This window comes from Spodoptera frugiperda, chromosome 20 (genome assembly GCF_023101765.2).
Source record: "Spodoptera frugiperda isolate SF20-4 chromosome 20, AGI-APGP_CSIRO_Sfru_2.0, whole genome shotgun sequence".
Classification (NCBI taxonomy): domain Eukaryota; kingdom Metazoa; phylum Arthropoda; class Insecta; order Lepidoptera; family Noctuidae; genus Spodoptera; species Spodoptera frugiperda.
The window spans coordinates 13,706,539-13,728,495 of NC_064231.1; the positions used below are offsets into that span (position 1 = coordinate 13,706,539).

At 33.9% G+C, this 21,957-nt stretch overlaps 2 protein-coding genes across 2 annotated transcripts; one reads left to right on the top strand and one right to left on the bottom strand.

Moving 5' to 3' along the window:
* Positions 1–2,161: 2,161 nt before the first annotated feature.
* Positions 2,162–8,691, bottom strand: LOC118282438 (uncharacterized). Its single transcript, XM_035603515.2, has 3 exons — positions 8,554–8,691; positions 3,465–3,567; positions 2,162–2,607 (listed from the first exon to the last, which is right to left on the bottom strand). The coding sequence occupies exons 1-3, from the start codon at positions 8,566–8,568 to the stop codon at positions 2,465–2,467; spliced, it is 261 nt and encodes an 86-aa protein (XP_035459408.2). The 5' UTR covers positions 8,569–8,691; the 3' UTR covers positions 2,162–2,464.
* A 7,241-nt stretch (positions 8,692–15,932) lies between these two features.
* On the top strand, positions 15,933–21,691 carry LOC118261986 (MATH and LRR domain-containing protein PFE0570w-like). The gene has a single exon (XM_035573066.2). The coding sequence runs from the start codon at positions 15,975–15,977 to the stop codon at positions 20,889–20,891; it is 4,917 nt and encodes a 1,638-aa protein (XP_035428959.2). The 5' UTR covers positions 15,933–15,974; the 3' UTR covers positions 20,892–21,691.
* The last annotated feature ends 266 nt before the right edge of the window (positions 21,692–21,957 follow it).

Consider the following 21,957-nt stretch of genomic DNA (forward strand, 5'->3'; position numbering starts at 1 on the left):
AGTATAATATATGATAATTTTAATTTTAATATCTCAGAAAATAAAATTAATTTCACTGTACCTATTTACTTTTATTGTCTTAAGGTAAATCCTAGTAAAATAATACCTAATTTGTACAGAATCGTTTCTCAGTATAGATTCTATAAATACGCCTGGACATGTGCCAGGATTCGATTCCCACAATTGTGGTTTTGGTGAATGTACCGCCACTGTAATATTTGATGTAAATTGTACAACGTTTATAATAATTTGCCCATAAATTTGTTTATTGCCCTTATGTATTTTTACTTGACAGGAATAGTAATTTTGTAAATGATGTATTAAATAAAATGACTAATATATTGTTATTTGTGGTTCTTATTATGAATACAAAGAAAATCTTTGGCGCATTATAACGTGACATTACATAATATATGACACACCCAAAATTGATGATTTATTGAGCTAGCAGTAACAGTACTCCACGTTAGATAGGTATTCTGTAGTACTACATCATGATATCAGCCACAAGACGTCCACTGCTGTACGTAGGCTTTCTTCAATGTCTTCCAGATCGGTCAGTTAAAAGCAACCAAAGAGGTTGGTCCACAGTTCACACACATAATGATGTAGTCCCCAAGGTCCAATTACCCCCTTCCCAATCCCCAATTCCCCAACAACCCCAAAATTTCTAACCGCCAAATAGCAACGGCAACAGCACTTGTAACGCCTCCGGTCTTTCAAGCATCCGTGGGCGGTGGCAATTGCTTACCATCAGGTGATCCGTCTGCTCGTTTACCGGCTTATACCATAAAATACAGCGCCCTTAACACCAATGCTACACAAAGAAAATTACTCGCTAAAACCTTCTTTACACCAATATTTCACCTCAACTTCATAACCGACCCAATTTCCATAATAAGCACGCTCACTAATATATGTTATAGTGGGCTAATGTAATGTTATAGTGGACTAATGTAATGTTATAGTGGGCTAATGTAATGTTATAGTGAGGTAATGTAATGTCATAGTGTGGCGCTGTGACGCGTGGCGACTGACCCAGTGGCGGCTGCGTTGCGTGTGTTCACAACATGACCTTGAGTTAGGGGTAGCGAAATTGGTCATTGAATACACCTATAGTATTTTTGGTGAAGTGTGCTTTTGTTGGCTTATATCGGCAATGTGAATTCAATCTAAAAAGATTAAGAACTTAACACATTAAATGCCATGGGGGGCAAAAGTGACCGGCGCTAACGGAGGATTTGCCTTCAACAGATTTTTGTTGGCAGTCAAAATCTAGAAAGAAAGAAGAAAGAAGTATAAGGTTTTCACTGCATTGTAGGTAGAGTGAGATTGGTTGCGATTTGGTTCACGATTTGAAGTTATTTCTCCATAACTAACAACAGCAGTGATAGACTTCCCATCAATTAAGTTATGAATCTTTAAGATGTTGTTCCCAATTTAGGTATGTGTCATTAATGGAAATTTCATATCTCATTACATTCTTATATACAATCACTGATAGATAGTACGTCTTTTAGTTATAATCAATAATATCTAAGTACCTATGTACAGCGCACGAGTACATCAAGATACATAGGAAATATCGGCGCTAACGTTGACAAAAACAGTAACTTTTAGCAAACAATAGCCATTATCCGTGGGAAGTAAGTTGATAAAACAATAATGTCAAGTAATTTACTTGTATGTATGTATGTTTGTTCGAAACAATGTTTTTGTCATACAACATTATAATTATGTCACATGTAGCTGCATTGTTTCACTTTAATTCGTGTTACTTAGATAGGTTTTGTTTTATTCAATAAGTAGCTGGCTCGGCAAACTTTGTACTACCTCAAATATAATTGATTTTCTCACCTTTTAAACTTTCCATAGACTTTTACGAATAATTCAAGACCAATATTTGCCTGACATCTGTCCAGCCATTCTCGAGTTTTAGTGAGACTAGCGAACAGCAATAGATTTTTATATATATAGAGATTTAGGTACCTACTTTTACTTATGTGAACAATCTCAAAATATTTTTTTATTACTTTTTTTCGCATCGCTCGCAAAGGGATTATAAATTAATTCCTATTTTTCACTTATTATGTTGCTTATCCTATTTTATAGATAGGGAATGTCTCTGTTGCTAATTTCAACAACCAGAAATGAAAATCAGTTTTATATTTCATTAAATAAATTAATGGCATTTTATTATTATTAATACTTTCTTAAACAATATCATACCAGTGGGGTATCTCGTCTAAATCTAAGAAAATTACATAATATGGCTTTTGACTTAGTCAATTGATTGTTGACATTCAATTCATGGTTTTGTACACTCGAAACCAAAGGGATGATTTCGATAAATTAATAAAAAAAATACAATTCAAAACTTGTTTTAAATATGGCAAATATTGACGTAGACAATTAAGAATTTAAAACTTATTTCTATTTATACTAAATGTACTACTAGCGACATCTATCTTAAGTATTGTTCAATAGGTGCGTAGTCAACGCTGTTGCCGTAAGGTCCATTGAGGTACGCCGATCGGCCGCCAGATGGCGCTTGTCTTCTGAAGAACTCCGCTACGTTGCCGCTCATACTGCCGTAAGGTATGCCACCTGAAATGTAAAAAGCGATGTTTCTCGTATATAAATTTAATTATGATTTTCATAAAAACTGTTCATTTATTTTAATTTTTTATAGACGTGAGATAATTATGATTATGTATTGGTTGGATAGGTCTGTCGGTCTACGAATCGACTAAATCGGTTTTTTTATTCTTTCGCCATTTGAATACTTTGTTTTCCATGAGTAACGTTTATTACCTACACTACCTACAGGATCAGAAAAGGCTCAAGAGGCTCAAGATTTTTTTAATACAAACAATAAATGTGATATTTCGTTGTAATTAGTATTCTTAGATGAGAAAATGTGATGATCAGTTATTGACAGAGGTCCAATACTACGTATTTTTGTTTCAATATTTTCCTCAAGGTTCGAGATTATTTATTCAAAATATTTTACGATTGTGACACTAAACATTTTGTCCGCGATCATGTGACGTTGTGCAATCAGAGGTCAATACTCATTAACTGGGATTTTCGAAGAACCCAACAATTACTTAATGTTAGAATAAATCAAAATGAAGGCAAAAATTGTAATACATTTTCGTAATTCATGCATAAATTTGGGAGTGTCGTAATGAAAGTACTGCCACTAATCTGTTTGTTTTATTAAAATCGTTTGTTTACTTTTTTGGGTAAGAACTATTTCGTGAAATTATTAATAAATTCAAATATAGGGCAATAATTATACGGTGTCGTAGCTGCTTTTGCAAACGTAATAATATCACCCACATACACACGTCAGGAAAATAAATTCACACATAGAATTGTTATTTTATGGGATAGAATCTATTACTAATAGTGGTATCTATGTACCTTATTTAAGCAATGTTTCATTAAATTAAGCTTACCGTACGACAATCCAGGGCCAGGTGTAGTGATGGTCTCTCCATCATCAGGCTTGGCTGCAGACAACGCTGCCAGCGCCAGCACAGCGCACACCACAAAGGATATCTGAAAAATATGAGCGATAATAATTTAATAACGTGTTTTTACACACTCACATCAGATTATTCTGACTCGCTTATTGTTGAGTATAATTAAAAATTAAAAATAATCATTCATCATCTTAATCCGATTAATGTATGAGAACAGGACTTGGTGAATCGGGCCTCATAACATAACTACATTACATACATAAACAGCCTATAAGTAGCTACATCTGACCAAAGGCCTCCTCTCACACAGAGAAGGTTTGAGCACCATGCTTGCTCAATGCGGGTTGGCATAGGCTGCATGTTACATGCACATTGTATAGGTGCAATTATGCACCTATGATCCTCGGGTAATATTGCTTCGATTAATATTATAGGTATGCAAAAAATACAATAAAGTATGAATGATTAAAAATTTTGTTTCGTGTTGTTTAGTGGCCCTAATTTAGCACATTGAAGCATATTGAAGACAATGTTCCCAATCTTCCCAACCCGGATTCCCCAACAACCCTTAAATTCCTAACCTCCCGTTGGCTACGGACTATGGTGTTTCAGGTGTCCATGGGCGGCGGCGATTGCTTACCAACAGGTGATCCGTCTACTCGTTTACTGGCTTATACCAGACAATTTAGCAAATTGAAGAGCACATATAGCACAGGATTAAAGAGAGAAAATACCAAATACTCCACACATATACGATACTATAATAGAAATACTAGAGTACATTCTAGAAGCTTTATGATTCATTAACAAATATTTATTCAACCAAATCGGTGCTAAAACAAATGATTCAGTAATGGCCATGATACAGCCTTCAACTTTATGTACCGAGCTCATAATTATATAACTAGATACATTAGTCGATAACCTCTCATAGGAAGTAATCAATAGTATCCGTATTGATAACTACTTCAAATTTATTATTTCCTAATAGACAGTTATTGAGTATTCTAAAGGTCAATAAACTTATTTGCCATTTTAATTCAATGGATTTTGCATTGAAATGTTATTTTAAGATAGTGAATATACACTTCTATTATCAACTGTAGATTATTTTAAGAAATGAAATTATATTGCTTAAGTCATTTTTAACTGATGAAAGTGAAGTGATTAAACTTAGTTTTATAACAGTATCATTACAAAAAAAGTAGTTTTAGAACTGAAATTTACTTTGGAATATTTTTATTTCTGATCTAAGTATATACAAAATTACCAAAAATGTAATTTTAAATTATTTGCGTTTGACTTTTTTCTAATTGAGTCCGTCTCAGAAGTCATCGTGGCTGTGTATGAATTTAATACCATTTTATCCTTAATATTCGAAGATAGATGCAAAAACATGCAGTATTTTTTTAAATTTACAAGAGCTCACTACAAAGTAAGCCAACTGCATTGATATAATGCATCTGACATTTACATACCATTCGAAACCTTGGAATTTATTGCATCGCAAACACGCAAGGAATTTACTTTATTCTTTTGTATTTTATGCATTATTCCATACATAAAGAGCTCATACAAATAATATAATAATAAGAGCATTACTTTATGAACTACGGCCTCATTTAAACATAAGATTAATTAATCAAAATTGCTTCTAGTAAACTCATACACACGGCGGAACACAAACGTAAGCATTGTTCCACGCCTGTTTACTGAGAGGCCGTGGTATCACTCCAGTCAAGCCAACCCATTGAAGTCCAAGAATAAGTAGCTCTCCCACGAAAAAAAATCAGTTACATATAGTGTCCTTTGTACATTTTAATTGTATAATGTATTGGCTTAAGCTGTAAAATTATGCATGTTTTTCTAAATAAATAAATAAATTATTTAAGCGCGTGAACGTCATAAGTAAAACTGCATTGCAAAAAACTGGTTTCATGCTAGATTTGCATTAAGATTACATTAAAATGCGACCAACTCATTAACTAATATCTGAATGAGTATTGGCTTAATATTACACGAATACCAATAGTCAATCCATATCTTAAAACAGTAATTTGAGTATTCATGAGTAAGTAAAGTAAGTGCATATAATTAACAAGAATGTATATTTTGCAAGCATTCAAGGAACAGTTCAAAAGGTTTTGAGGTTATTCATAATTAATTAGCCTTTTCCTAAGCTACGCTATAAATAGACAGACAGTACTAACACTATATTCATATAGTAATGTTAAAATACTAACTAAGTGTGAATTATGTAATATTATGTGGGAAGTGAAGACAGTTCGATTGAAACAACTCAGTGTGTAAGACTGTTTCGGGTGATGTGTGCGGTACTTGTATGTTTGTAAACGCACTCACGACACAGGAGAAAATCTTAGAGAGGGTCAACTTTAAAAAAAAGTAACTGTGGAGTATTGAGCTTCATGGCAATAATTCGGTTTCGTTTCGGTTAAATAATTTAGGTTAAACCTTTAGGTTAGGAAATAATAATTCCAATTTGCATTTGAAATCCAATGACCACATTTTGAATTACCCACTAAAATACGATTTATTGGACAAAAAAAATCAAAGATTAATAAAAAAACCTTTCGAAAAACATGAACTATTTCAACCTAACATTAAAATTATTTTCTCCAATTTCTTTCCAAACACTCTTAACACACTCTTAAAAAAACCATATTCAAAAAAATAAATAAAATAAAAGCCCCATTCGAATGAATCATTCAGTCAAATCTAGAGCAAGGAGTTTATATACAACCTCCGACATAATCACGTCACATGACATAACAACATACTACACACATAATGTCATACATCAGCCGCTAACTCATGATTACTGAACTTGATCTTGATAACTTCGCCTTCATTGAAGGTCACATAGAAAGGTGAGTGGGTATATATGTATGTTTATACACGGTGTAATAAAAATGAGGTGTACATATCAAGTGCACGGTTTCTAGACAACATAACAAACGATACGGGAAGGGTTTTTTAAACTCATGTTTTCATGGAACGAAGTTATGAATTTTTCCAATACATAAAATTCTAGAAACCGAACATCAAAATTAGGTAGATACAGGTACTAGACGATTAAATTTACAGAAGAAATGCTTCGTAATTAGCGAGTGACCCCTGTAGTGTTATGATACGTTTGTATGATGATTTAAAATCAAGAACTATACGACACCCAGTATTTGGTACCAATTTTTTTAAACGTATTTTAAGCTGAAACTTTGTGTAGAGATTCTATTCAACCTGTATTCTTCAGTGCTTCTTGATGTATATGGGTATATGGGTGGGTATTTTGTTACACGCTGTATATGTTAGTATGTGCGCTACATTTGACAAGCAGGAAGTGATACAAGTATGTAGTGATTAGATATATAAAGGTTAGATTAAGCGTTAATGTATGACATTAATTTTTATGTCTTACTTCCGAGAACTTGTGAATGACATGGTATAATGATGCTGTAACTGATGTAATGTATAAAACTGGTTTGCTTTTCCTGGAAAGGCTTTAAAATGATATTGTTATGATGATGTAAAAGGTAAGACTGATTTTTCCGGAAAATATTCAATATTTTTGATGAAAACTTTTCGAAGGACTTTTTTTATTTTTTTATTGTCAATTAATTATCAAAAGGTTTTATTTCACTATTTGATTGTTTAGGTCATGGGTATTGCAATTTCTCTCCCTTCCTCACGACAAATTAATTTGATTTTTTGGTATACACACTTATTCTTGGTGAACTTGGGACCTTGGTTATATAAAACATTAATTACATCTGATGAATCAGACAAAATTAATCGTTCTTAGTAATATTCCTTTTAAAAAAAGATAACTTTGTAACAGGCCAAGAAAAATTTAAGTTGCATAACCCTTCCAGTTTACACTTCAACGTAATAATAATTCACACATGTGTAACTAATGTATTACATTAAAGAACATTGTGAACATTAAAATAATTTAAGTATAAAAGAAAAAATACTACAAAATAGGGTCAACGGAACAAACGGAAATAACTTGAGAGTTATCAATTTAATCGTTACATAAACTATAATGTATTGCGTGTTTCACCGAAACTATACAAAGATTAAGAAAAAGCATTTAATCTGAGATCGTATGTTATATCACTTGTATCAATTATTAAATGTTGAAAGTGCTATTAGAGTCATTAATTATTATATTATTTATATCTTTTCCGCCAGCGGTTTCGCCCGTGGGATAAAAAGTATCCTATCACCCAAGTCAGCTCATACCCTGTCTGTATACCAAATTTCATCAAAATCCATTCAGTAGTTGCAGCGTACTTGACGAACAAACATCCAAATAAACACAAACAAACTTTCACATTTATAATATTAGTGTGATAAGGTACTCAAACTCATCCGCATTCATAAGTTTCGTAAGCAAGGAGGTACTTACTTGCCTACTTGTAGTTTATTGCAGGTGTGTAGCATTATCTACTATTTGTCCTATACTTTGATATGTTTATTAAATCTATAATAAGAAAAGTAGATATATTTATTACCTGAGCAACATAGCTTCTACTCATAGATTTTTATGGAATACTTAGAGGGCTATCAGTGACATAGACACCCGCAACACCAAAGGAGTCACAAGCTTTTTTATTTTAACTACGGCTGTTGATGTATTGCCAAATATGTTAAATATAACAACGAAAAGGACACAAGCCTGTATACTCATACAAGCACTAACAAACGTAACCTTGAAAAAGTAACACTCCCTTTTAACGCAAAATTGTTTTAAAGATTGTTAATATTTCGTTAAACTCAACGACAAATCTTCATGAGAGAAAGTGCCTTTATTTTATTATGTAATATATATTCACAAAAATAATATAAACAAAGAAATAACATAATAATAGCTAATATGCATAGCAACAAAATTTGTATACCTATCCAGTTTGTATTGAAAAGTTACTAAAGTTACTATGCAGATTAGTTTAAGTACACTAGATAAATTTAACAGTTATTCTTATCACTAAATGTTTACAAATATGATTGTTTGTATGTATGATAAACAAACTCCACTCACCCGTAAAGAAATCATGTTGTGATGTCACACAGGTAACAACAGCGTAGTGAGACGCCTCGCAACTCAGGCGCAGCTTATATACGTCGACAGTGACCGTCAAAATAACTCGTATGGAAGCTTTGTATTCGATTAATAACAACAATATTATTACTGATAAATATTCTCAGTAATTGAAGTAGGAAACCGCAACCGCAGCTGAGATTAGATCTTCAAATCTTAGGACCTAAATCTAGATAAAAAATTGTACCTTATACTGTTAATTGAGTGTGCGTATTTTACGTATTTTAACTAACTTTTGACTGCACGGTTGATACGGTGGGCAACCGACTGCCGTGCATGTTGTAGCGTATATGTACATAGGAGCAACTCTTTGTGTGATCCACAAATTATATGTGCGTTTAAGAGTGATGTTGCCATAATCCCCACGATTAATAAGTAGGCTGGGGCTCGCAGAAAAGACACCGTCGCCTTTAATTCCGCCCTTAAGGGGCTGGCCACTCCGGAGTAACTTACTTACTATTGAGAAGTCCCACTGTCCCTTACAGGTGTCGATGGTCAAAATCCCACACTCCCAAGTCTCTCTAGAAAACTAAGCGTCTTTTGATGGTTTACTCTTAAAACAAAAAATGTTGCTGGTCACAATTATAAAATTTACGTACATCTTTGTTAAATTGTACCTTATAAGGGATAACTAACTATTCACTATTGCACGGGGCACGTATATTAAGAGATCATAAATCAGTCTTATCATTAAAATATCTGAAGTATTCAGTCTACAGGCAGTACTAAGGTCAAAGTTACTCAGTTAAATATTTAAGTCTCAATTAGTATTTAGCAATGACTTATGATTAAATCTTACCAAGCTGGCCGACAGATAACAATGTAAGATACCAGTATCAGAAAAAATATAATGTAATTTTTTTATGGTATAAGCCGGTAAACGATTAGACGGATTACCTAATGTTAAGCATGTTCATGTCGCCCATGGGCACCCGGAACACCAGAGGCCTTTTGTGTGTTAGGAATTTAAAGGTTATTGGGGAATCTGGGACAAGAAAGATTGGGAAAGGGAGTAATTCGGCCTCCGTTAACCTCACTTACACAACGAAATACAGCGCAAGCGTTGGTTTACGTCGGTTTTCTGTGAAACTATTATAATATGGGTATTAACAGAACCTTTAAATAAAAAACATGGGACTCATATCATAGCTGGTGTAAAGTGGGTGTATAACATTGTACACTTCTGCCTAAACCTTAGATTAAACAAAAATCTAGAACAACTTCAATTCTTATGTTGTTACTATACTTTGAAGTTCCATTCAATAGCTGTAGATGGCGTGATTACAAAAATGTAACTTAGTTGGTTTAAACCTAAAACTTGCGTTTTTTTATGTTTTTCAACAATAAGTGTACCTATTAGTTAACGTTATTATTATTTTAATAACGTTTAAATAAATTATGAATGTCTGGTTGCTAGAGTAACCACAAGCATAGCTATAAGGTTCAAAATCTACCTTGCTCTACTTACCTCAGTGAAGTATCTTCGAACAACTTTTTATACAAGGGTTATGCTCTTCAGGTTCCAGTTAATTTTCAAATTAGATACGTTTTACAAAACGGTCCATATAAAAACATTTTCCTTGACTCGATAGTTTCCAATATTAGTCAATAATCAACAGTCACTAGTCGTCAAACAGTTACTAAATGCAAATCAAAGTATAAAGTAAAAAATAAGTTAATTCTTAACTTGGCCTAAACTCATCGGTTACAGATTGCAAAGTTTTCTAAGAAAAAAGTAATATCTTTGTAAATGACGAAAGTTATTGTTATTATAGTCGGCTACACCATTGATATCGAATTGTCACGCAATGGGTAACTAATGGGTTTGTGGCTTACAGGTCGTTGTTCGTTGCAAGTGCAAGACTTCTGGGTACGAGGTTTCGCATTTGTAACAGGTGCTTAAAAGAATATATATAGATAGATTTGATTGATATTTTACATGTTTTAGATAAGTAAAGTTAACTATTTTCGTTTTTTGGTGTATGGTACAGATTAATTTCGCCTGTTTGCGTCTATGTTACGGAACGCCCTTTAAAAATCCCAAAAATAAGAAACCTACCATCATATTTGTAGTAGTTAGTATACATCTATATGATACACGTTTTAAGTATTTTACATTCATTACGACCCGTAAAATAGACGCGAACTATTTCCTTAGTACGATTTTACTTTACGTTTAAAGTAATCGACACGAGAGCGCGTTCGACGCTGTGCTTCAACGACGACGGTTGGTTAATTCGAGTCGGCTTATTACTTTAACCGTAAAGCAAACTCGTACTAAGGGAACTGGTAGGTGGACGCGAACAAGCAACTTACTCTAGTATTGTATTCAATTTACTTTTGCTACTAACTTTACTTACGTCTTTTTTTATAGCAGGTAAACGAATACAGATCACCCAATCGTAATGACCACGCTCTATGGCACAATAGCAGAGGAGTTACAAATGCATTCACCACTGGCTTTTTTATTCCAATCAAACTATATACTTAGGTATTTTTGAAACGTTAGCAAATACAGAAAAAAATATAGTCTGTCAGTCTGTTCGTCAGCGAAGCTAGGTGCTCTACTTTGTTTTAATTAATTCACTCAATTTTAATTTAAATACAAAATGTATTCTTTAAGATGTTTACACTACAATAACTGGTTCATAATAAGAGTAACATCACAATTAGTCAGAGTAAGTACGGTACATGCCAAAACGGAATGCTTAAAACCGTGACGAATGATTACGGTGTACTCCGTAACTATGACCGAATGGACACCATCGCTTTCATTTTGTTTTCCTTTTCTATTACTTTAAAGTAAATAGATGAGGTTTGTTTAAATGTACCGTCTGAATTGGTGATTTGTGTTTGGACTTATTGAAGGTTTTTTTTTTAAGGGGAGATAGTCATCCAATGTGTTATCCCGCCGTAGGCGAGGTGAGAGGCGGTGTCTTTTACTGACTAAAAACCACCCCGTGCCTACTCCTACTTTTCGAGCCGGAGCCCCGGTAAACCCGCTAGGTAGTCCACAGCTCCGGATGAGATGTCAGCCCCACTGGGTTCCATCGGTATCTTGACGGTTTGTGTATGATAGACAATATAATATGATGATTTTGGTGGTGATTATAATAGGGATGCGCTACAATACCTATACGAGATTGTAATATTTATAAAATGATGGCGATGGTACACTATATTAGTATGGGTGTTTCATAAATGAATGAATTATTGACGCGTTTATCTATTCCTTTATAATACGCTATGATTTTAACCTGTATTGTTACCGCTTTTACAAAAAAAAATATTTTACAAACATGCACACCTTACCCAGACCGTTATCTTTAGTTCGCTTAAACTTTAGAAGAATGTTATGAATAACAATATCATTTTGTATTAAACATTAATATTACTAACAGCAATGAAATAAATAACAGTTTAACAATGGCAATCGTAAATACGATTGTATCAAACAATCGTAAAATCTGATTGTACAATAATCTTCAGCCTACTGTGACCTAGACCCTAGGTCATCGACCCTGGGCACTGGAACTATCTAGACCAAACCATTGACCAATAACAGGTAGTTGAGAAATACCTAGTTTTGAGTTTGTAACTTCCTCGTGCGAACGAAACTAATATTAAATGTTGGAGAGAAATGATACTTGTATAGTTACATGCGTGTGTTTGATATTATGGAGTATTACGCTTTTTACGCTAGAGTGTTGAAACTTGTTTTTGTTGTATATTCAGTATTTTACTTTTTTTTTGTAGCAAGAGTAAATCGATAACAATATGTTACGCTTTTTATTCTACGAGACGTCTCACACCTATGTGTCTTATGTAACTATATAACATACATAACGTTAAGCGATTGATTCCTCAATGAGGTAAAGATTAAGAGGGTAAGGCGTTTTTGTAGGATTTTTGCTTGTGTCGTGGGTGCATTTACAAATTCACATACATATGACGTCCAGACCGGAATGAAACAACAATTTATAAATCACATAAAAAGTTGACTTGTGCGGATATCGAACCCTCGACACGTTGCCCGGCAGCCAGCCAGCCACCATCCCAACCATACTGTCCACAATTTGTACAATGTGTCACCTAATAGAGTTACATTTTGAGTCATGTAATAAGGGGTGAACCTATTACAATGCCATTCCACGTCGTTATTAGCTACTGAAAAAAAAAAACAAAACCCTTTTTAAAAATTTAAATTTCGATACACATTCAAAAAGACAACCTTGATATTCGTAGTTTCATTGCTAACTATCTATCAAAGTAACAATAAAACCAATCAATTGATCGGCGACAGACGAATTTCTTTATTTATTTATCAGCTCAACTCCTGATGAAATAAGTGACGGAGACTAAGTAAAACGTACCCGTCGTCTAACATTACATCAACACTAACCGACTGCTCTATTTACTGATTGCAGTTACATTACATAAATGAGGTCCCCCTCGAAATGTTTCACAAACTTACCATTGAATTGTTACAGGCAATGTTCGTAATAAACAGCCACTATTTCGACCAATTAGATACGATTTGAAAATTGTTAATAGTGAACCGTGGTGCACGAGTTTTAATGCTCTATTTTGTTTGTCCTTGAGAAATGTGTAAAAAAGAAGGTATAAGTTTTACCATTGAATTTTGAACTCTATATTTACTGATACACTGTTTTTATTGTACATAGCAAAGTTACGTCTTTTATTTACCATGAGAAAATACTTTTAAAAATGTAACGTAAAGTTACATCTTTTTTCTTTGAGCACCATTCGGGACACAGGATGACAACTATTTTTTTTAAATAAATACATGTTTTGTGCCCTGAATTTCAACTTAATCAGATTAGAAATCTACCGAAGCCAAGAGAATCAAATACTGATATTATGCTTTAGTTAGATGATAAACAGTAATGTCCATTACTCAGGGACATAAATCGTCTTAAGTAGCCCCAAAACCTTTAGAAACAAACTATTTCATTCCGAAATATCCCGCATGTAACAAGTATGACACTCAGTTGGTGCAATATAATAACTATATTTAGAACAGAAGCGATACTGGACACTAAGTACTACCTAACTATGAGACAGACTTGTTGTACTAAAAGTGGTTACAATATTTCACGGTGGGCGACAAGGCGAGACAGGCGAAAGGCTGACCTGTCGTCTACTGCAAGCGGCACTCCCTACAGAGTCTACCGACTTTGTTATTGATGCAGCTACTATTCGGATTTAGTATTGGTAAAATATTACATTACAAATTTCAACAATGGTAAAACAGACTTTTAACTGTCTAAAAGGCAGACAATGATGGTTAGTATAAAAATAATTCCTTATTGACAAAAATCTAACACAGATAATCGGAATTCCTTGACTCATGAACTAGTTTACACTGTATTACATGGGCCAGTGTCACAGGGCCAGGTCATTTTCAATTAGATCAAAAAGCCACAATTTTATAAAATAAAATAGTATGCCAAATGTCGGACAATTTCATTATTTTCTCTATAATAATCTACTTGAATTATCGTATATTATAATATACGATATAATTATAAAGATTATTTAAAAAATCGATCAGTAAAAAATTATTCCACAATACTTTGCCCGATCCTGCAAACAAATGTGTGCCTCTTGCTCAGCAATTGCGCTTACTGTCATTCGACTAAGAACACAGTGATAAAAGAGGCAGTAAGATAAAGGAATCAAATATAATATATTATTGTTACTACAGTACCAAGCAGACATCTGTCCTCCTACAGATCTCGAGAACTTTCGGTCAACAATTTTATCTCATATCTAAACTAGTAATTTTACTGCACGTACCGAACAAAATTTCGCCATAACCAGCTAAATATAATTACCAGTGCAATGCAACAGACACGTCAGAAGCAAGGCCGAAGCAAATGGGAAATCATGGGGTTATGAACTTAACTAAACTAATAATTTCATAAACAACTTTCACTTAATACATTTGTAAATTAAGACGAAAGGGTTAACGCAGCATCCTATAGTTTTTAATGACTGAACTTTGGTTTCTAACCACCAACCAAATGTAAGGATGGGTAAATAACCTCTTTTATCATGTTGATAAAGTCAAAATCTCTTAATTCAACTCAGACTCTAGGGTTGTCTTTATTATATTTAAGTGTATAATACATAAATAAATACTAAGCCATACCTTCTCACACAAAGTTAGCCATTAATCTACTATAAAAGAAAATGTCTTCTAGAAATAGCAAGCATTCCTAGAATATTTTATTTGAAATGCTAATAACAATGGCTGTATACTTTATAATAACAATATCTTCAGAATAAATAATGCAGGAAAATAGACACTACTACTTTCCATACTTACTTTATTTATATAAATTAATTGTTAATGATATCATACTGCATTTTTCTAAACAATCGAAGAATGAATGGGAAGCATACAATGATAGCAATAACTTGAAAAGAAAACAACAAACAATATACTACTATGTTCATTACAATTTCTAACAAATTGCAATCTATAAACTGAAAATAATCCTTAAAGTGTTCGATTAAGAATGTTAATTGAATAACAGTATCTTATTAATTATTTCACCAACATTACTTTGCTTTAGGAAGCTCAGTCACTATTACAATTTTTTGTATTATTGCTAAATAATTGATTCCCTTAATCTTAGTTCAAAAGCCTCTTTACTTCACTTTGAGCCTACATACAAACAGTTCTAATAGATACTCCCTTACACAATATAATTATACAATACGCGACACGTGGTCCAAAGTACTGAAATGTGTAACAAATAATAAATCATACGTTTTCACGTAACACCTTGTAAGGCCAAGATCCGGCTCTCTTTGTCCAGACGTTAGCCATTTATTTGTTTCGTTATCTTTCATGTACCTTTTTTTTCTTAATTTCTCCATTGAACAGATATTTGGTACAAGTAATGTGATGTAGCCGTATCATATGATTGTAGGAAACCAGAAATAAATGAGGTACTATAAGTGTTGTCTGCAAGATGGCACTGACAAAATAACATGCATCCAGGTATTCCCGACTCGTACAAATTTATCTAATCTAAACCGTAATTGCAGTTAAAACAGTATTTATTGCATGTGTAAAACATATCATTTGTAGCAACAGTTTATTCAATTCCTAATTTTAGTAATCATACAGTATAAACTCTAAACGACTAATAAAACGTTTATTAATAAGTCGACATGAGTTTATAGCTTGGACCACGCGCTGTAAACAAAGCGAACGGCCGACAAGCAATCGGTCCGCAACGAACGACCGAGGAGATAAAAACCGTTCGGTTGCCCATCGACCTGGTTCAGTCAACCGCCAACCCTCGTCGCGATCCGTGATGTAAACAATGCACATGACCAAAGTCTCCTGTTTACTCTTAGTGTTACTGTGTTGTGAACTGTGTTCATCAATAAAGGTCCCAGTCTCATGGGACGAAAGTGCTTCAAGTGAAGTGACTCATGAACCGATCAAAGAATCAGTGGAGATAATCGTACCACAAAATGTGCCCGCCGAAAAACCGTCGTATTACAAGCCAGTCCCGATCGAATACTTCGAATATACCGCGCAAAAGCCCAAGTTTGCTGCTGATATAGCCGCCTTCCATGGAGTTCAAAATCCTCAAGAACATTATAAAGCCTATCCAGTGAAACCGTTTACGGGTAAAGCAAAACCTGTCTTAGGAGTTCATAAAATTCTAGATGAAAAGAATACTGCTTTTCAACCTTTTCAAAATTATGTGCAACAGAATGGTCCTTTGCAAAGTTACGTGAAACCGACTGCAAGTAATTATGAGGTATTCCATCCCTATCAGGCAGAAGAACCAGCATTAGAAGCTATTTACAAAGATCCAGTGCTTGCAAAAATTAGGAATGATTTACAAGATAGCAAAAACAGACTACAAAATTATGAAAAAGAGGCTGGTGAACCTGATATTGCTAAAGATGAATATTTGGAAAGTCCAGAAAAAACTGACAGCAAACTTTTTACACCTCAAAATATACCTGCACAATATGAAATTCACAGACCTCAAAGAAAACCTATATATTACGGAAGGCCAATCCATGATCCCACTAGAAATAATTTACTAAATAAAAGATTTAGACATCCTTGGAATCAACAGGCGAAAATTAGACCAGCTCACTACCGCCCGCTACATCACCATATTTTAAATTTACGTGAACAGCATGCAATGAAATATGACGATGAACGAAATGAATATCCTCAAGTAGCAACATCTTCAAATGTTGCCGAGCCCCAAGAAGGTTATGACATATATGAAAAGGGTAGAAATAAATATGAACGATTAAGAAACAATCTCGATGAATCGGTGAACAATATTGCACAACAAAATCGACCAGCAAATTACCAAAAATTAGAACTTCAACAACAGGAACCTTCAGATGAAAAAGAGGATGAAGAAGATGAGTTTATTCCTGTGAAAAACTACGCTCAAGTCAGGAAAACAGAAACTTACAAGCACTTGCCCAAAAAAGCTGCTTTTGATGATGCAGAGACCTACGAAGAAATCATAAATGCACCACGGTTAAGAGAGGCAGTAAAGAGTACAAAAGCGCAAACCGTATACAGCGAAGAAGGCTACGAAGATGCCGCTTACGACCATGCTGGAGAACAGAAACATGCTTCTGACCACGAAGGACATGGAGGTTTTCTCAAAGAGCACGAGAAAAGTCGTGGGTTATACAAAATTCCCACTTTTAGTGGAAAATATTCCGACGGTCGAGGTTTGGCGTATAGAAATAACTTGGAACATGGCAAGAAATGGAAGAATGATAACAAAGATGATCAAGAAGAAACAGATGCTGAGGTTTATTCTGAAGATGAACAGGAAGAGAATATTGAAGCAAGCATTGAAAAAGATGACGACCCTGAAATTGGAAATAGAAACAAAAGGCAAGATTCATCATCTAACGACTCTGAAGATAGCGAAACTCAAAGTGAAGAGACCATTGATCGAATCCAATACGACGATGATAGTAATGATAATAACGATGATGATAGTGATGAACAATCGAACACATCAGACTCGGAACATGGAGTTGATAAAAGGGAAGTTAATTTCGAAGTACCTGAAATCAATATTACATCAACACTGTCTATACCAAAAAATGATTCAAAACTTGAAAAACTTAAAGCAGAACCTAAAACAGACAGCCTTAAAGAAAAATATCCATATTACTTTAACCGAGTGAAAGGTATAAATAAAAATTCACCTTTGAGATATGCTGAAGATCTCAGATTGATACCGAGAAAATCAAATGGTGGAACTGAATTTTATGACTCGCGGGACGACTTTGAATGCTCTGAAGTAGATGAAGAAGTGGATCCAATACCTGAAAAACTGAAAAATGGGGAAAATCCTACTGACTCAGAAGATGAGGATGATGAATCTAACGCTAAGAAAAAATTCGACACAGTCAAAAAGCAACCGCGTCTAAGAGGCCTTGGAGATAAAATTGATTGCTTTAAAGCAAAATATTTTGGAGAAAATCCACTAGATAGCCCATTTTTCAAGGAAGACTTAATAGTAAATCCTGAACCTATTAAAGCACCAAAACTTCCAACATACCAGCTCAAAGGAGAAGATTCACAAAAAACTAAATCAAATGACATTGCTGAGTTAAGAGACAAATTAAGAGAGGCTGAAAATACTAATGTATTTATTCTTGTAGATAAACTAAGAAACGATCAGAAAAACTTACAAGAGTCTATAAATAAAACAAAGGATGATCTAATAACCAATTTGTATACGCCAAACAACAATACTCAACAAAGGCTTGTGTATGATGATATTTTAAAAAATATTAAAAATACTGCATCAATTCCCTTAAAAACAATTGCAAGCGGATTATTAAATAGTACCTTAAACGATACAAATAAAACTTATAACTTTTTTAATAACAAAGAAGCTGTGACTTTGGCCCCCCTTAAATTAAGAAGAAAAAGGGCAGCACCTTTTGTATATGAACCGTATAAAATCATAAGGGATAGTCAAGTACAAGATTCAAAGAAAACTACAACAACAAGTAATATCAGTCCATTGATCAAACAGTTACAGTCAAGTAGAGTAGCTGAAAGGGTTTCTAGATCAAACATGGAAGATAAACAACCAAAAAGATCTTACGTTGACATAGGGAGAAAAGATAGAAGTAGGCCCACTAAAAATGAAAATGAAAATACTGAAGCAAAGTTTGTTGATGTCAGTGTAGATCAACGTAGAGGAGAACCAAGGTATGAAATTAGACCAACTAATCACAAAACAGAATACACACCAGTCGAAAATAAACGAGCAATGACAGTTGATGCATATAATGCACACGCAACTACCGAAAAGAATATCAAGGATACTCAAAGAGTAAATCGAGGTCGTCAACGTTTCCGAGTTCCACAAACCACTGCAAAACCGAATCATGATGCTGAACCAAATATTCGCAAATCTTCCGATATTCAGAATGCTGCTTCGAATACTATAAAAAAAACAAGTTCAGTACCTAACGAAACAAGCAAATCTAAAGAAGATTTTGAAGAGGACGATAACTCTAAAACTACAACCACCACAGTAAAACCTGCATTTAGAAGAAGAACGAAAATTGAAAGAAATTCCCAAAAAAGTACAACAGAAGAACCGGAGCATACTACGGAAGTGCCACGTCTTAGATTAGTAACACGATTCCGCAACTATAAACCAGCAGAAGAAAAAACAGAAATGAAAGAATCTGACACAAATGATAAAAATGACGACACAGTTGTACCTAAATATAGAGAAAAGAAGAAGAAATCGCATGCTAGTACTATAGTCACAGATATTAAAAAGTATGGCGATGATGACGAAGATGATATGAATAAAGAAGAAGTGGATGCATTAATTGGAGTTAAGACTAACATGGATGATTATATGCCAATGTATGAAAAAGAAGAAGAGGAGAACCAAGAACATCATCGGTCTAAGAAAAATGGGAAACATGATACCAAGAGAAGTAAACATGCTGACAGTAAGAATAATGAGGATAGTGATGATGAGAAAGGCGAAGCTCACAGCGGTGACGATTCCGATAATTATGAGGACTACGATGAGGATGCTGAAGATGAGGATGATGTAGAATTTAATAGAGACGAGGAAGATGATGACGACGACGATGATGATGACGATGATGACGATGATGATGAAGAAGATGACGACGAAGGAGATGACAGTGAAGACCCAAACGCTGCTGCTAAAGAAATAGAGGAAAAAATACCACAACTACCTGAAGTTGCTACAACACATCCAATTAAACACTCGCTAGCCAGAACAACACCCGCTCCTCCAGTTACTGTTCCAACTCGTGTTCGCCCCACTACACAAGATACACCTCTTCGAAATGTTAAGATTAGCCACAAACCAGTCGTTACGACAAAAAAGATTGAAATTCACAAAGAAACACCAGCCAACACATCATCTCCACACATGACGCAGTTTAAGCAAGATATTAAGGAAGTTGAAATCATTAAAGAAATACCAGCAGTATCTAAGAGGAAGCAGCAAAAATTGAATCCGGCATTAGAACTATATAAAGTCGATGGCTTAGCAAAGGCAATTAATGATCTTAGTGACGTGGAATTATTCTCTGATAAAATAGATCTGCAGAATGGTCCTAAACATGGTGGCAATTATCGAAAGGCTACGAAAGAAGATCTGAGACTACTACGATTCCCAGCAGTCAATGTAGAAGCTACAACCCAACCCAAAGATGCAGAAACATCACAAAGTAAAAAGAAACATGTTGAATTCGATGATTATGTACCTCCAAGTTTACATGGAGGTAATCTAAAAGCAAAAAGTGATATAGAATCAACGAGTGATAGAAGTCGAAGCGGTAAATTAATTGAATTGAGTGAATTGAGTGAACCTGCAATACAACCAATGCACGGTGGTAACCTTAAATACGATAAAAACAGGAAGGGTGGCAGAAGGAACCAGAAACTAGTTGAATTCGATTATGCATCCGAAGAAGAACATTTGGATGAGGATGATGGTCCCTCGCCTACTCTAAATGAGAGAATGCATGGTGGGAACTACAAAAGTGCGAAATTAGTTACTCCAAATGACTTTGAAGATATTCAAGTTAAAACCACACCTAATAATGCTAGATTAAATTCTGCAGTTCTCCTAAACAGCTTTGCTCAAGCCGTCCCAATACTTACCACGACCCCAGGGTACATCGTAGATCCTAGTAAAAGAATGTACTATTATGTCGATGCTTGAGAAGTAGAGAAACATAATTCCCAACCAATTCATTTATTTAACAAATTGTAAAAAATATAGTTTACTACACCTATTAACTGATGAAATGTGGTATCAAAGTGATTCAAGCTATGTTATATTATGTATAAAACTTATATTGAAACTGCTCAAATGTGCATTACTTTTTTATAATATTAATATTGTACTTAATACTGAATTGAGTAACTTCTGAAGAATAGCATATATCAGTGTATGTTGTAATTTTTATGTAATGTAATGGACTGGAGGAAATTGTCATTTAATGTAAGGCTTATCATTATAGTGTTACGAACTACCGATCGTTGATTGATTGTTCATTACAAATTGTTACCAAATTGGCACATCAATTGTAATTTTGTTCTTTTTCTTTATATTGCAATCTTATTCTATATATTTCAGCTTGCTTTATATAAGTAATTTGTAATTAATGTTATAATATAATATGCATTATAATTATAATATAAATAATAGAAGTGTAAAAGTTGTAGTTAGACAATTGTCGCGGGTAAAATATAAGCAAAACTAAATTATTATTATAGTTTCGTAAGATGGCGATTGGATATTTTCGAAAGTAATTAGTCTATTGTAATAGAAAGTGCCACATTACGTATCGCGGGACTAGAGTCGAAAGCGATCAGCTGAGTTATAAAAATTTGTAATATTATTATTCGCTATTTTTAACTGTGATAGATGTAATTGTTAATGTTTTCAAAAGAAGGAGGACTTATTTATAAACTTTGTTATTTTTATAAATAAAGTATGCTCTTCTGTGTTTTTTTAAACAATGTTTTCTTTCATTACTCCTCCTCATTAAACATTAATCACAATTTCTTAATTGATAAAGTACAGACACTAAAACATTATAGAATTCCACCATCGAAAGTTACTAAACTGAGTCTGTTTTCAAATTAAACCAGTTACAAGTATTGCAACACAGAATCAATTTCCGCAGACAATTTTAGCGAATTTGTAACAACAACCTGACCAATGAACTAAATGAAACAGTTGAGTCGACGAGACTAATTTCTCGAACATGACAGATTGCACA